Source organism: Podarcis gaigeae (assembly GCF_964106915.1).
Source record: "Podarcis gaigeae genome assembly, chromosome: 17".
In the NCBI taxonomy this organism is placed as follows: Eukaryota; Metazoa; Chordata; class Lepidosauria; order Squamata; family Lacertidae; genus Podarcis; species Podarcis gaigeae.
In genome coordinates, this window is record NC_139694.1 from 788,714 (window position 1) to 805,752 (window position 17,039).

Here is a 17,039-nt window from a genome sequence, read left to right on the forward strand (position 1 = left end):
GACACACCTCTTTGCCCTGGCCTTTGATACATTAGATATGTATTTTTATGACCCACCCTATTCTGTTGATTGAAATCTCTTTAGTTTTTTCTAAATTACTATATTTAGAAATAGGTGTAACCTCATGCTGAAGGGAGGGTAAGAAACCAAATCATAATAATAACAACAACAACCAATGAAAGCAGGCTTGCCATAGTTCAAAGAGTGAAAATCCAGGCAGAAAATTTGTTGAGCTTTCTCTATCTTTTTTTTGGAGGAAAATTGCAAAGAAATTGGACGTTTCTGAGGAAAATCGGCAAAAAATACACTGCCCACATGGGTTGCCAAACATCCAGATGTTCCCAGACATTTCGCCTATTTCTCTCTGGCCACTGCTTGCAGCTGCAGTATTCCAGATGTGTCCAGGACATTCCGGATGTTTGCCAACCCTAAATGAGAGTAGAGGTAATGCAACGGGACGTTCTCGCCAAGTAGTTTTTACAGTTCTGTCTTCTGGTATAGCTTGGTCATTCTGTTCAGGGAAGTTTTTAATGTGTGATATTTTAGTGTATTTTGGGTTTCTATGGAAGCCGCCCAGAGTGGCTGGGGAAACCCTTCCAGATGGGCGGGGTACAAATAATAAATTATTATTATTAATATTATTAATATTATTATTATTCACAGTTTGTCCTTTTGCTCTTAGTGTTAAGACTCGTGCTGTGAGGATGCCTCCTGGTTACCAAGCGGTCCTTGTTATTCAGTTGGTGTGCGCTGATGGCGACTCTCCCCAACAGATAACCAGCCTAGCAGCAAACTCCGCATACGGCTTGTAAGTTGAAATATACTCAGAGTCCTGTAGCGATTTCATGCTCTTTATTGCAGCTTGTAAAACAGTGATTTGATTGCCCCCCAAACCTCAGGCTTTTATATACATTATTTACACAATGAGTCCCGTCTGATTGGCTGATTCTGCTTCCCTCCTGAAGCCTGATTGGTCTCCTGCAGGCCAATCAGTTGTTGCATTCTATGATCCTACCAGCCTAATAGGCTGATTAACTTCCTCCTAGTGCCTGATTGGTCTTCTCCTGCAAGCCAATCAGTTGTTGCATTCTAGGATCTTACTTGCCTATTGTTCTAGGATCCAAGCTTAGTACATAACATAAGTTAACCCAAAATATTTTAATTTTCTTCAGGAGATCATGTTTCTGCCAGGTTGCTTGCACTACTTTGCACTGCAGCGTGTCCTTTGGTGCTAAAGAGCTTGTTTTTCCGGGGGGGGGGGGAGCAGCAGGAGAATGGCAAAACTGCTCAGACACATGCCTTCTAGGCACACGGCAAGCATAAGTGTTTCTGAGTCCTAACTATCTACAGAATTATCCCTTGGTTTGGTTACTAACTGAGTGGTGCCTGCTGCTCTTCTTCCAACAATCAAGCCCCATTGCTCCCAGAGAGTGTGTGGTTTGTGTGGTGGCAAGAAGACCCGCATGTTAGCCACAGCAGGCTGTAAGTGGCCAGATGACTTCCTCTGGAGTGTTATAAAAGGAGAACATTTTTCTTTAAAAAATCTATCAGAGGCAGCACTAGAGCACCCTAAAGCAGGCTAAAGTAGACATGATTTGATCTGGGTCATGAACTGCCTGGATTAAATCAGGTGAGTCCACTTTGGAATCCGAGATCTGTGGAATTTTCATCCCTAATGACAATGCAGCCTCATGAGGTGGGAGCGATGAGTTTCTCTTGTGCTGGAGCTTCCAGTGCATTGAGGACATCCAAGGGTGGTTCTGAGGACAATCCCATCACCCAGCTCTTCTGCAGCTCCATGGCCTCAGTCCCCTGAGCTGGGAAACTGGAATCCAGGCTCATGGCAAGCTGTGTATTGTATGTATGAAATGCACGATCAGGGTGAACAGACGTGTTTCAGCGTCAATTGAATGAGAGTTGGAGTGGTATTTCCACATCGCAAGAAGCATTTGATTGGGGATGGGCGTAAATGGAATGAAGAGTCATGCATAACCCAACTTCTTCCTTTAACTGTGGCTGGATCATTGCTTGAAGCAGATAATACCAAAGCACAGTGTCCTTGAAGAATGTTTCTTTCCACAGAGTTGCCTTTGGAAACTGCAATGGTTTGGCTGTTGTGGATTTTATGCAGAAGACCACACTGCTGAGCATGGGGAGTCTTGAGCTCTATGGGTCAAGTGATCCTTATCAACGCCAGCCTCGTTCTCCGCGCAGAAGCAAGCAGTTTACTACAGGTAGGAAGAACTTGGACAGCATTTTTTCTTGTTGCCTGCAGTTTTTGGAATGGGTTAAAAATGCATGTGTGCTAGTTGAGAGAAAGCTCATAACGACATGAAAAGCACCGGACAGACTGCTTGTCATGTACTGATATTATTATTATTATTATTATTATTATTATTATTATTTTATTTTATTTTACCCACCCTTCACCCTTAGGTTGTGTAGTGGGTTACAACAATTTAAAACATGACATGAAATTTATTTATTTTTAAAGAACTCCTTCTCCTGGGCTGCCACACCCCACCCAAGCTTCTGAGGGCAGTGGAGCTGTGAAGAAGGACCTCTCTGCCATCTTAACACCTGAGACGATCTGTAAAGAAGGATGCAGCCTAAGCCATTTAGAGCTTTAAATGTTAACATGAGCATCTTAAATTGGACCCAGAAACAAAATGGCAACCAGTGCAGCTGGTTTTAAAGCAGGGGTTACATGAGATATAAATAAAATCCCAGCTAGTAATCGGCTTAGTCCTGCTGGTCACATGACCCGGAAGCTGTCTGCGGACAAACGCCGGCTTCCTCGGCCAATAAAACGAGATGAGCGCTGCAACCCCAGAGTTGGTCAGTACTGGACCTAATAGTCAGGGGTCCCTTTACCTTTACCTAGTAATCTGGCCACTGTGATCTGAAGCAATTGACGTTTCTGGGTGATCTTGAAGGATGAGCAAGATGATAAAAGGTCTGAAAATCAAGACTTATTGTCAGGACTGCCGCTAGGTCCCAGCTCACAGAGGACCAACGCCCAGTGGATATTATATACAAAAGTCTTTATTGCAGTTTAGTTTCCATTTCCAAGCTCTGGGCGCGCAGGCCCACGTCTTAACGCTAGACCGGCTAAGTCCCCTCTGACTCACTGCTCCACCCACACCAGTTTAAGATTCTAGCCCGGCTCCACCTCTTGCGCTGCTCTTTCCTGCGTTGGGTCCTTCTGCCCTCTGGGGTTCCCTCCTTCCTGGACTCCTCTGACGCGGAGCCTCCTGAGTCTTGCCCCTCCCTCCGGCGGGCTTTAGGACCTGGCTCCCTTCCCGGGCTCCCCGCTGTGCCGCGCTCCTGTACATTTGAACTTGGCGCGCGCGCCCAGCCGGTGACTTTCCTTCTGACCGTTTCCCCGCTTCCTGATGTGGGTGTTGCCAAACCTGACTCCTCTCCTCCCTCTGGTGGTGAGGACACTGGTCCCGACTCCTGGGACTCCCCCTCCCCACTGCGCTCTGGTGGAGACGCTGGCCCTGATCTCCAGCTGCTGTTCAGAGACTCCCCGCTGGCACCTCCCTCTTGAGGTTTCTCCCTTGGAATCTCCCTTGCTCTGGCCACCGGCGCTCCCTTCTGTGAGTCCTCCGATTCGCTAGAGAGGCTTGTGGAATAACTCTGGCCACTGTCACTGCCTGCGCCCCCCTCGTACTCCTCCTCCTCACTCTCCATTTGCTCCCCCTCCTGTGTCTCTCCTTCTGAACCCCTGACATCCATCCCCCCCTCGAAGCCCCCCCTTCCCCCCTCCCCCTCTTCCGGTGCGGGTTCCGGGTGCTCCATTGTTGTAGGGGTGAGTCCAGGATACAGCTCGTCCCCTGAGGCTTGCAACCATCGAGATAAGTCCGGGAAGTCCCCCATGGGCTCGTCGACGACGACCTCCTCCGCTTCCATCTCCTGCGCGGTGTGCTCGAAATCTGCGCTCGACCCCAAATCACCCAAGAGCCCTCCTCCCCCTGTTGTTTGATGGGGGTCCACCTCCCAGGGCCCCTTCGGCATGTCTCTGCGCCAGCCCACCTCGGGTTGGTCCTCCCACCAATAAGATCCCCCCGTGCCAAAACCTGAAAGTGATCCCTCCGGAGAGCTGCCTCCCGGAGCCGAGTCCTCAGCTGACGAGAAACCCCGGAAAGTGCTGGCCGAGAGTGTGGGTGTGAACAAACAATCCTCGAAAAAGCCCGCCGGCATAGGCTTGTGCGGGAAAAGTGTGTGGAATTCTTCCTTGAGCAACTGCTCTTCCACTGCGTAATCCGGCACCCACCTGTTGGCGCTGGCCGGGGTGTCCTCCGTGGCGAGAAGATATTCAATCCCGTCCTCCCCCCACCTTGAGTCTAAAATCTCAGTGGCTTCATTAAGTGGCTCCCCTTTCGGCGACCCCCCTTTTTTGGGCGCTTCTCTGAGCGGGTCTGGCGCCTTCCCCGGTGCTTGAAACCTGTGGGGCTCTCTGTAGGGCGTGAGCACTGATCTATGAAAGACCGGGTGCATTCTGGAACCCTCCGGGAGTGTCAACCGGAAGGCCACTGGGTTGATCTGCGCCTCTACTTGGTAAGGCCCTAGCTGCTTGTGCCCTAGTTTCTTCTTGGCTAACGATCTGGCTGGAACTGCTTGTGCTGCCAACCAGACCCAGTCTCCCACCTGGATGTCCTCCCCAACCCTCCTGTGTCGATCTGCCTGCACTTTGTAAGCCTGTTTTGCCAACTCTAACTGCCTCCTGAGCTGCTCATGGATCTCCTGCAACTCCGCTGCCACTTCCTCTGCTCCCTGTGGCTCCCCCTCCCGCACTGTGTCCAGACCCGGGAAGGTTCTGGGATGCCTCCCGTAGTTGGCAAAAAATGGGGTCACCCCCGTGGACCCGTGCTTCGTGTTGTTGTAGGCAAACTCGGCCAACGGTAGATAGTCCACCCAGGTCGATGGCTGCTGGTTCGCGTAGCATCTCAGGTACTGCTGCATGATGGCGTTGACCCTTTCCGCCTGCCCGTTAGTTTGCGGGTGTCTCGCCGACGCCAGGCTGACCTTGACGTTCAGGAATCCCATCAGCTTTTGCCAGAAGTTGGAGATGAACTGGCGCCCCCGGTCGGACAAAATAGACCGTGGTAGGCCGTGCACCTTGAACACGTGGTCTATGAACATCTTAGCGGTCTGCTCGGCCGTGGCCACCTTCGCGCACGGAATGAAGTGGGCCATCTTGGTGAACAGGTCCACTACCACGAGCACTGCCGTCTTGCCCCTTGAGCTGGGTAGATCTGTGACAAAGTCCAGGGCTACCCTCTCCCACGGTACGAACGGTGTCTGTAGCGGTTCCAACAGGCCCGCCGGCGGCTGGTGCACAGGCTTAGCCCTTTGGCAGGTGTCGCACCTATTGACATAGTCCGCGACATCCCCCCGCATCTTAGGCCACCAAAAGTCTCTGGCTACTAAGTCCACCGTCTTCTCCTTGCCGAAGTGCCCCGCGCTGGGCGCGTCGTGCAGCTGTTGCAGGACCTTCGCGCGGAGGCTGTCTCCTGGCACGTAGAGGACTCCCTTGCGTAGGAGCAGGCCGTCTCGCACTTGGAATTCGTCGCCCCTCGCCTTGCCACTGCACACCTCCTCAATCTTGGCTCGGGCGAACGAGTCCGTTTGCAGCGCGCGGCGCACCGCGTCCAGGTCCACCGTGGCTGACGCGCATGCCCACGCCTGTGGTGTGAAAATGTGCTTGGCCGCCGCCGGTGCCTCTGCCTCCAGATACTGCGGTTTTCTGGACAGCGCGTCCGCCAAGACGTTGCTGTTTCCTGGGATGTACTCAATTCTGAAGTCGAAATCTGCAAAGAACTCCGCCCAGCGGATGTGTCGCTGGTTCAGGAACCTCGCCGTGCGCCAGTACTCCAAGTTCTTATGGTCTGTGCGGACCTGCACCGTGTGCTTGGCTCCGACGAGGAAGTGCCGCCACGCCTTGAAGGCTGCATGTATGGCCAGCAACTCCCTGTCCCAAATGGTGTAGTTCTGCTCCGCTTTGCTGAGTTTTCTGGAGTAGAAAGCGCACGGCCTCCAGTCCCCCTGGTGGTCTTGCTGCAACAGAACGGCTCCCACGGCCCTGTCTGAGGCGTCCGTCTCCACTCTCATGGGCCTGCTGGGATTTACGTGCAGTAGGTTCTCTTCGGAAGCGAAGAGCTGCTTGAGCTTCTGAAAGGACTGCTCTGCCTGCTCCGTCCAGATGAACCTCTTCTTCTTGGAACTGAGGGTGTCGGTGATGGCCGCTGTCTGCATGGCGAAACCCTTGATGAACTTGCGATAAAAGTTGGCAAAACCGACAAACCTCTGTACTTCCTTCCTATTGCGTGGGCTCTTCCAATCCAGTACTGCACGTACCTTGGCACCGTCCATAGCCAGTCCCTTGTCGGACAGTTTGTAGCCCAAGAAATCCACCTCCGTCTTGTCGAACTGGCACTTCTCCAGCTTGGCGTACAGCCTGTGCTCCCGCAGCCTCTGCAGAACTTCCCTAACATCTCTCTCGTGAGCCTCCGGCGATTCCGAGAAGATTAGGATGTCATCCAGGAAGCAGACGCACTTCTTGTAGAGGAGACCCGCCAAGACATGATGCATGAAGGCTTGAAAGCAGTGGGAACCATTTTTTAATCCAAAAGGCATAACTCTGTATTCATAAGTGCCCAGCGGCGTAAACATGGTTGTTTTCCACTCGTCGCCTTCCCGTACGCGAATGAGATTGTACGCTCCGCGCAGATCCAACTTGGTAAAGATGCGACCCTTCCTCACCGTCGCCAGCAGGTCATCGATCTTGGGCATAGGGAATGCTGAGGGCTTGGTCTTGAGGTTCAAGAAGCGGAAATCAACGACCAGCCTCTTTTGGGGCGTGTCCCGCTTCTTTACAAAGAACACGGGACTGCCTCCTGCCGCCTTGGACTCCCGGATGAATCCCCGCTTCAGGTTGTGATCTATGAACTCCCTGAGCTCTTGCAATTCATCCTCAGACATGGAGTACAGTTTCCCCGTCGGGAGCGTCGCCCCGGGCAGGAGGTCGATCTTGCAGTCGTAGGGTCTGTGGGGTGGCAGCTTATCCGCCTCTTTCTCACAGAAGACCTCCAAAAACTCCTTGTATTTGTTAGGCACCGCTTGCAACATGCCCAAGTTCAGCTGTGGTCCATCCTCGTGCCCCTCATCTTCCAAGTCCGCCAGGATGCAGTGTTCTGCGCAGTAAGAGGAGCCGAAGGTCAGTTGCCGCTGGTACCAAGCTAATGCCGGGCTGTGCCTATCCAGCCAACTCATTCCCAACACTATGGGCGTGTCTGACAGGCGGGTGACGTTGAAGCTGATGACCTCACGGTGGTTTCCAATGCGCATCACCATTGGCGGCGTCTGCTGTAGCACTTGCCCTCCCAGTAGCTCCCTGCCGTCCACTGTGACGACTTTCAGAGGTACCGCCGCTGGCAGAAGGGCTATGCCATGTTGCTGGAGGAACTGCATGTCTATAAAATCTGCATTGCTCCCCGAGTCGACGGTGATGGGAATTTCCACCAGTAGCCCATTGGGGAGCTGAAGGGATGCGGTGAGCTGCACTACTGGTTTGGGTGGGAGGGGGTCGGTGGGCTGTAAGATCCCTGGGAATTGCTTCACTGACTTGTCTGGCTGGTCCCCAGAGACGCCATCTCCAGCCAGACAGTGGAGTTTTCCTGCTGCGACTCCCTCTGCTGAATTGCGTCTGTTACTGTCGCTGCGGCTGCAGTATGCTTGTGAAACCGCTGGGGACACTCTTTTGCCATATGCTGAGCACTGTCGCAGATGTAGCACTTCCTGGTTCCTCTAGGAGGCTTCATCTTGACTGCTCCCGGAGTTAGGGCTCCGACTGTGGAGTGAGCCTTAGCACCACCTATCTCCATCGGCTCCTCTCCCCCTCCCAGCGGAGGCATGGATCGAGCGCGCGCCGCCTCCTTGGGGAAGGGAGGCAGTCCTCTCGCTGGCGTGCGTCCCAAATGCCCTTCCTCCCTGCCCCAAGGGCGTCCTTCCAACCGAACCCCAATGGAGAGTGCCCGTTCCACCACTTCCTTGGTGGTTTGGGGTCTTCCCCCCCTTGCGATCTCATCTTTCACAGCTCCGCTCAACCCCTCCCAGAACAGGTCTCTGACGGCAGGCGATTCTTTCTCCCAGGCTAGTACATTCACCAATCCGAAAAAACGTGCATGATATTGCCTCACAGTGGCTTTACCTTGTCTTAGTCCGTGAATCTCCCTCCTAGCGATATCCACATCAATCTCAGATAAAAAACACGCATCCATCACTTTAATGAAGGCAGCCGCATTTTGGAGGGCTGGATCCTTGTCTCTCCATAGATTGCGCAGCCACGATTTTGCCTCCCCCCGCAAATGCGAAATAATAAATCCCACTTTCTCTCCCTCATTTTTAAAGTCTTTGTCAAGTAGCTGCAATGCATAAATCACATCTGCTCTGAAGTTAGGATACTCCTGCAGGTCCCCATTGAAGTGAGATACCAGGCTCCCTCCTCTGTTTCCCAGCCCAATCCCTTCTGGTCTGGTGGCTGGTAGCCTCTGTGTACTTAGCACTTCTAACCTGGTTCGCAGATCCTGGCAGGCAGCAGCTGCTTCCTGTTCTTTCTTTCTGGAAGCCGCAATTTCTGCAGTCAACTGCGTCACTGCGTTTTGCAAACTCGCTATCCTCTCTTCGGTAGTCATTTCCCTGTTTTTCGTGAGCTCGCGAAGCACCAATCTTCACCCCTCGCTGCTTTCCCGCACTCCACGAGGTTGCAAAATTGGTGAAAATGGAGAGGGGACTTACTGTCAGGACTGCCGCTAGGTCCCAGCTCACAGAGGACCAACGCCCAGTGGATATTATATACAAAAGTCTTTATTGCAGTTTAGTTTCCATTTCCAAGCTCTGGGCGCGCAGGCCCACGTCTTAACGCTAGACCGGCTAAGTCCCCTCTGACTCACTGCTCCACCCACACCAGTTTAAGATTCTAGCCCGGCTCCACCTCTTGCGCTGCTCTTTCCTGCGTTGGGTCCTTCTGCCCTCTGGGGTTCCCTCCTTCCTGGACTCCTCTGACGCGGAGCCTCCTGAGTCTTGCCCCTCCCTCCGGCGGGCTTTAGGACCTGGCTCCCTTCCCGGGCTCCCCGCTGTGCCGCGCTCCTGTACATTTGAACTTGGCGCGCGCGCCCAGCCGGTGACTTTCCTTCTGACCGTTTCCCCGCTTCCTGATGTGGGTGTTGCCAAACCTGACTCCTCTCCTCCCTCTGGTGGTGAGGACACTGGTCCCGACTCCTGGGACTCCCCCTCCCCACTGCGCTCTGATGGAGACGCTGGTCCTGATCTCCAGCTGCTGTTCAGGGACTCCCCGCTGGCCCCTCCCTCTTGAGGTTTCTCCCTTGGAATCTCCCTTGCTCTGGCCACCGGCGCTCCCTTCTGTGAGTCCTCCGATTCGCTAGAGAGGCTTGTGGAATAACTCTGGCCACTGTCACTGCCTGCGCCCCCCTCGTACTCCTCCTCCTCACTCTCCATTTGCTCCCCCTCCTGTGTCTCTCCTTCTGAACCCCTGACACTTATGAAGAACAGTTGAGGGTATTTTTGTTGGTTTCTGCTTCCTTCACTGAGCAGCGAAGTGCTTGTCACAAGACAATGTTTACATTCCACAGTCAAGTGCTGTTGGGTTTTCTCACGGGAAAGGAGACTGGATGTGACGTACACTGGTTTCCTGTTTTTCACTGTTCTTTGCAGTTCAGTGTTGATTCTCTCCGTGCTTTAGAGGAGAGAGGATGCCTTTCTCTGCTCCGGCAGAGGGAAAAATGTTTTTCTGTAAATTACCAGCTTTGAAGTGTAAATAAAGTAATATAGAGCATGTTGGCACGTACTTTTCATCATTCCGCTGTGCACTGGACACTGCTTATATCCAACATTTGGTTCCGGGCCCAGAAAAACGCAGTGTTTTGAGAATGGACTCCAGAAGTCGGGCTCCTGGCAAAGGAACAAAGGAGCAAAGAATTGGAGTGCCGGCAAAGGATCGGAATGCAGAGGGCCGGATCGGACGATATCTCTGCGCGTCAAGATGATTTGATGAGGTATGTGCTACAGCTCCGGGCAGCCTGCCAGCTTCTAATTAATGGCTTTATGGCTGGACTTTGAACTTTTATAGCCGGTTTTGCCGTGGCACAGGCAAAAGGCTAGAAGGATAAATTTTTCCTATGCTGGGGGAAATCGAAAGTAAAGCAGCTGCAGCAGTGTCGCAGCATGAATTTAAGACAGCAGAGAGAACTTTCACTTTTGAACTTGCCTTTGGAATGAGGTTTTGCAGCAGCTGCAGATAAGCAAAGCAGTTAAGCAGAAAGGCACAGGTTCACAGGCAGAGGCTGGAAATCGAAAGTACTTTTGAATTTGCTTTTGGATTGAAGCAGCTGTACACAGACGCAGCATGTATAAAGCAGCCTGATTTAAAGCAGCAGAGATGACGCAGAAGGCTAATGCCAAAGTCATGATGGCTAGCTGCAGAAGGCTGGATGAGGCAAGTGGGGAATTTGATGCCAATCAGCCAAATGCTCAACTCACAGTAGCCTGTGATACTGCCGTGATATTGAATGAAGCGGATCGCCGGGGTGCTAGCTGCATCAACAAGGGGGAGACTTCACAGACGTCATCCCATAGTGCAGTGGAACCACCAGATGGCGCCAAAGCTTTGAAGGCAGTGAAATGCTACTCGTGTGGACGTCTAGGCCATATGAAGAGGGAATGCAGATATCCCAGGGCCAAGACAGAGCAGCGCAGCGAAAGCTCATCGCGTGGAAAAGGCCGAGGCAAAGGCAAAGGTCCGGTGTCCAGGACAACGCAGCACAAGGCAATGGTCTCACGCTTCACTCCAAAGGTTGCAGAGGTCCAGAAGACGTCTAGATCTTTCTTCGTTGTTGATTCAGCGGCGACCCACCACATGTGCAACGATAAGCGACTGTTCGTGTCTTTTACACCGCAGGAAGGTGCGATTCACCAGGCGGATGACCACACAATTCCCAGTAAAGGCTACGGAACTGTTGTTCTTCACAGTTTGGACTTATCGATACAGGATGTGCTTTATGTGCCAGATGCCAAGCATAATCTGCTCAGCGTTGGACAGCTGAATGAGCGGAAAATTGACGTTTCCTTTAAGAACAAAAGGTGCATCATCACAAAGAAAAATGATTATGTATTGCATGCTGAATATGTTGATCGTTTGTATGTTTTGTATTTTGATGATGTTGTGCAGGATGACACTTGTTGCATTGCAGGTTCTGACAAAAGTTTGCATGCAGAATGTATTCACGATTTTCATCGAAAATTTGGTCATTTGCATTTTGAGGCAGTATCTAAAATGCCTGCCTTGGTTGAAGGTATGACTATTAAACCCTGCAGGTACCACATGAAGTGCAAGGCATGCGCAGCAAACAAGGTAAAAATGGCTGCGAAAGGTAAGGTGTCTAGTAGGCAAGCTACAGAACCATACCAGGTTGTTCATGCTGATTTGGTTGGACCACTAGCGCCCTCTTTGGGTGGAAACAGGTACTTCATGGTTCTCATTGATGCATTTTCCAGGTATATTTATGTGTACAATCTCAAGCAGAAATCAGAGGCTTTTCCAAGGTTCAAGGAATTCTGTGCTTGGTTGGGAAATGTGCATGGTAAGAAGGTAAAGACTCTTTTCAGTGATCGCGGGGGAGAATTCACTTCTCAGCAGTTTGAAGCTTTTCTGACTGAGAAAGGAATTCAACACGATTTGTCTAGTCCTCGCTCGCCATGGCAGAATGGACTTGCGGAACGAGCAAATCAGACATTGCTTCAAGGGTTAAAAACCTTGCTGCATGATGCCAATCTTCCAGAGAGTTATTGGGCTGAAGCTCTCTCATGTTTCACTTACAGTTATAATCGCAGGTTATCTTCAGCGATTGGTTGTACCCCCTATGAGAAGATGTTTGGCAAGAAGCCATACATCAAACACATGAAAATTTTTGGTTCTGACATGTGGGTTCACTCACCACAAAACTCCAAGTTAGACAAGCGTGGATTGCATGGTATCTTTCTAGGTTATCAGAAAGGGTCTTACAGAATAATGATGACTGACTCTAAGGCAATTAAGCTCACAAGAAGTGTTGAGTACAATGCCAAGTGGGGGGAGAATGTGGGAATTTTCCAATGTTATCCTGATGACAGTGATGAAACTGAGGATAGTCAAAAGCAACCGCAACAACCCACACCCACTGATGAAGGTTCTGAGTCTGAGTCTGAAACTGAATCGGGTGATTCAGAGGATTTCAAGAGTGCGAAAGCCTCTATGCGACCCTCTGAAAGCTCTGATCAAGAATTGGAGGAACCATTGTTCACAATAGGTCACTTTTCTCCTAAGAAGGAAGAGGAGAGTGTTGAAGACTTAAGGCTAATTCGCAGGTCACAGAGAGCAACAAAAGGCAGACCTCCAAAGAGATTTGCTGATGAGTTTGCTAAGATAGCAGTAACAGCTGTTAAAAGCACCAAGAAGGTGTTTGAACCTTCAAGTTTCCAAGAAATCCAGGATTTGGATTCAAAGGAAGCTGAGCCATGGTTAAATGCCATGAAGGCTGAGCTTGATTCCTTGGAAAGGAACAAAACATGGGACCTTGTTCCAGTAGTTCCAGGAATGAAACTGCTTGGAAGCAAATGGGTCTTCAAAGCGAAGACAGATCAAAATGGCAAGATAGTCAGACACAAAGCCAGATTGGTAGCCAGAGGTTTTGCACAGGTACCAGGTGAAGACTATCACGAGACCTACTCACCCACCGTGAGGTATGAGAGCATTAGGCTTATGCTCAAGCTAGCTGCAGAAGAGAATCTACACATTAGTCACCATGATGTGAATACAGCTTTTCTGTACGGATCTCTAGATGAATCACTTTATATGCTTCCACCTGATGGCGTACAGGTAAAACAGGGATTTGTTTGTGCTCTGAAGAAGTCCCTTTATGGTCTCAAACAAAGTGCACGGTGTTGGCACACAAAACTCACTGAAGTATTGTTTTCTCTAGGTTTTAAGCAAGGGAAAGCTGATCCATGTGTATTTGTCAAAGAGGAGGGGCAAAAGAAACTGTATTGTTTGTTTTATGTTGATGATCTTTTATTCTTTTGGAAGGATGTCACAATGTACAATAATGCCCTAGCTCAATTGAAAGAGCACTTTGACATGAAAGATCTTGGTGAGGTAAACAACTATCTATCTCTGGAAATAGAGAGAAATCAAGATGGTAACATTCTAGTACACCAGTCACGTAAAATTGCTGATGTGTTAAGCAAACTAAACCTGATGGATGCTAACCCTGTAGACACACCGATGACAACAGGTTATCAGGTAGATGACACTGGAGAAGCATTTTCTGATACTACACTGTACAGAAGTGTGCTAGGCAAGCTAAACTTCATTGCCAGATGTTCAAGACCTGACATTGCTGTTAGCTGTAATTTGCTAAGCAGACAAGTCAACAATCCTACTGTTAAGGATTGGAAAGCTCTGAAACGCATAGCGCGGTATTTGAAAGGCACTATGCATTACAGACTGAGATTTAACAATCAGAAGTCTGGTGGTCTTGAGATATTTGCAGATGCAAGTTTTGGAAGTGACACTACAGACAGGAAAAGTACGTCTGGAGTTTGCTATAAGTACAATCAGGGTCTATTTGATTGGTCATGCAAGAAGCAAACAACAGTTAGCTTAAGTACTTGTGAAGCTGAACTGAATGCACTGTCTTATTCACTTAAGGATTGTGAATGGTTGTTACAATTGTGCAAAGACATGAAAATTCCTGTCAAATGTCCAATCCAGGTTTACCAGGACAACAAAGCATGTTTGGCTTTGCTGAATTCTGAAGGTTGTAAGCAAAGCACGAAGCACTTGCAATTAAAGTTGCAACATGCTAGGGAACGTATTCAAAAGGGACTCGTAACGGTGTCCTATATGCCAGGTAATGAAATTCCTGCTGATGTATTGTCCAAGATTGTATCAAGGGATCAACACTGTACCTATGTGCAGAAGTTGGGTTTGTACTGATATTGTACGAACACGCTGCCCAGTGATGTTCACAGAAAGGGGGAGGATGTTGGTTTCTGCTTCCTTCACTGAGCAGCGAAGTGCTTGTCACAAGACAATGTTTACATTCCACAGTCAAGTGCTGTTGGGTTTTCTCACGGGAAAGGAGACTGGATGTGACGTACACTGGTTTCCTGTTTTTCACTGTTCTTTGCAGTTCAGTGTTGATTCTCTCCGTGCTTTAGAGGAGAGAGGATGCCTTTCTCTGCTCCGGCAGAGGGAAAAATGTTTTTCTGTAAATTACCAGCTTTGAAGTGTAAATAAAGTAATATAGAGCATGTTGGCACGTACTTTTCATCATTCCGCTGTGCACTGGACACTGCTTATATCCAACAATTTTTAGCTTGGAGAAGATCAGGCTGAGAGAAGATAGCCATCTTCAAATACCTAAAGGGCTGTCTTATAGAAGATGGAGCAAGCTTGTTTTCTCTGGAGGGTAGGATCCGAGCCAATGGATTCAAGTTACAAGAAAGGAGATTCTGACTAAACATCAGGAAGAACTTTCTGGTGGTAAGAGGTGTTCAACAGTGGAACTGACTTCCTCAAAAGCTGGTGGACTCTTCTTCATTCAAGTTTATTAAGCTGAGGTTGGGTGGCAGTCTGTCATGGATGCTTTAGTTGAGACTCCCTCATTGCAAGGGTTTGAACTAGCTCACCCTCGGGGTCCCTTCTAACTCTACAATTCTATGATTAAGAAGTTCAGAACAGACAACTTTCATGCTAAGCTACGCTGTGCTCTTGGTTAGCATTTTGATTCCTCCCCTTGTTAAATCCTTCAGAAAGCTAAGAAATGTTTAATTTGCATTCTGCCTTTATTATCTTTTAAAACATTAGTTGAGGCAAATGAAACAAACTCTGAACATCTAATCATCGGTACCTAAGTGCAGCAGTATGAAGATCACAAATTTCAGATATAGTATCACACTAGATAGAGTTTTCTGAAGCTCTGCATAGAGCTTACTCTTTTGAATCAAGTATTTGTTTACTTTTGTTTTATCTTGTTTGAAATCCACTCTTCAGCAAAGCTTACAGGATAGTTGCTGACAGGGAAAGAATATTGTATTTTGGATGCTTTGAAAAATAAAAATTAATTTGTTTTAGGCAACAATGTAATAAATATTTCTTTCAAGGTTGGAGTCAAGCTATGATTTGGCCGAAAGCCTCCACTGCTTGTAGTCTAGGAGTGAGGTTTTTAAATAGTTATACTGCTGAATAGGACAAACATAAGAGACCCAGCAGCTTCGCAGGTAAACACATACCCATTGGTGGATGGGATGAGGCAGAAGTAGGCGGCCCATAGGCATACATACTCATGCAGCCAAAACACATCCATACATTCTTTTGCACAAACATGTGGAGAGTATGGAGATAAGTCAACATCCCCAATTCCCCCCCCCCCCCCGCTTTCCAGGGTGGAAGGAGCAGTTCTCTCTCTCTCTCTTTTTTCAGTTTTCCAAATCTCTGCAGCAGTTTGCATTTACTTATTTAATTGTTTAAAAAAAAATTCTGAAAAGTCATCAGCATTTTAGGGTGAATTACTCATTTGTAGCACACACTTTTTGCAAGCCGCCCCCCCCCAAAAAACAACATAAGGCATTTTTTATGTTATGTTCAACAGAGTGTTCATTCTTTTGCACATTTCCCCCTAATATATTCAGTTTTGTAAATCTTGTTTGGTTGGAGAATTGGGTTACAAATTATGGAGAAGTGTGAATTTTGAAGGATTGCGGTGTTTTGGTTCTCATATTGTTCGGGTTTGATTCGTCTTCAAATGCAACTGAATTGAACTGCTCCCCCATCTTTGTCTTGTGCTCCAAGAGGACTATCCACATACCTTAGGAGTTGCCTAATGACTAAAGCACATCCTTTCTGTTTTTCCATTGGTCAGTAAGCATTTTCTCACTGACCTAATTGGGAGCAGATTGGTTTTTCAATTGGTACAAAGTTCAGAGGACACCTTAAGTCTGTTCTCCAAATACTATTTCTCTTCATAAATATGCTATAAGCTCAGAGCAAACACACATGATGATGGCAATCCATCTTTAAATCTTCCTGATACCTATTTGGACCTTAAAAGCAGCTGGGGGTAGAGCAGAATTTGGATTTGTCTCCTGAACCTGAGGAAGGAGAGATTTAATCCCCACTCCCCAAGTCATTTCCTTGCTGGAAATTGCTCACTTGAAATAAGCCCACAGTGCAGCAATTATTTTCTGTCTTCCTCCTCCTACCCTCCAGCAAAGGCTAGTGACAGCTTCAGGGGCTCATTTCCTTTGGGAAAATGGTGTGGAGCAAAGGGTTTAACCCTGCACAAGTATCACAACCCTGGTGCAAATCCATGACTGCTTACAAAGCTAGCAAGAAAGCTGAGTGATCAGTTATGGATATTGTGCATCATGCTTGGTCCTCAGGATCAGTTTTCAGTGGCACAAGGATGCAAACTTGGCATAAGAGACAGGTGGGCTGACCAAGGTGCAAAGGAGAATCCAAGAATAAATGAAGCAACCTTAAATATCCCAGGTGTAGTCAGATGTTGTAGTTTTGTTTCTTTTTGGCCCTTACATCCTACGTAGTCAACAAACTCCACTGGACAGTTTCTACTACAGCTTACCTGGTGAAACTTTAGAGCAGCAATTAAGCTACTGGAAAAAAAGGATGAAATGAATTTTGGAACAGCAAAACTCTCTAAGCCTTTCAGAAATGGCTTTTTTAAAAAAGACATTACATACTTGCACTCTCTTTTACTGGCTCTCCAGTATCCATTCCACATTTTTTAGTTCTTAAATTAATTTATTTGGTGTGTCTTCTGACTCAGAGGGGCCTGTGAAGACAGGTGTGAAGGTTCCTTTACCTGGGCTTATGTAGATGCTCTTATCATTTCCTTTCACTTTGGACTGTTTTTTCCCCACTCTTTCCTCTGCCTGCTGCTGCTGCTGATATTCTGGCA

The 17,039-nt window shown here is 48.6% G+C and overlaps 1 protein-coding gene across 6 annotated transcripts in view; it reads left to right on the forward strand.

The window, feature by feature from the left end:
* STXBP5L (syntaxin binding protein 5L) overlaps positions 1–17,039 on the forward strand; it is a 79,426-nt gene that overhangs the window by 39,492 nt on the left and 22,895 nt on the right. For all 6 annotated transcript variants that reach the window (XR_014559320.1, XM_083718467.1, XM_083718464.1 and 3 more), the window contains 2 exons: positions 683–808; positions 2,083–2,234. Coding sequence is in view for 5 of the 6 variants with exons in the window: in XM_083718467.1 (XP_083574593.1) it covers positions 683–808; positions 2,083–2,234 (278 nt within the window). In the remaining variant the exon portion in view is untranslated. The remainder of the gene's footprint in view (positions 1–682; positions 809–2,082; positions 2,235–17,039) is intronic.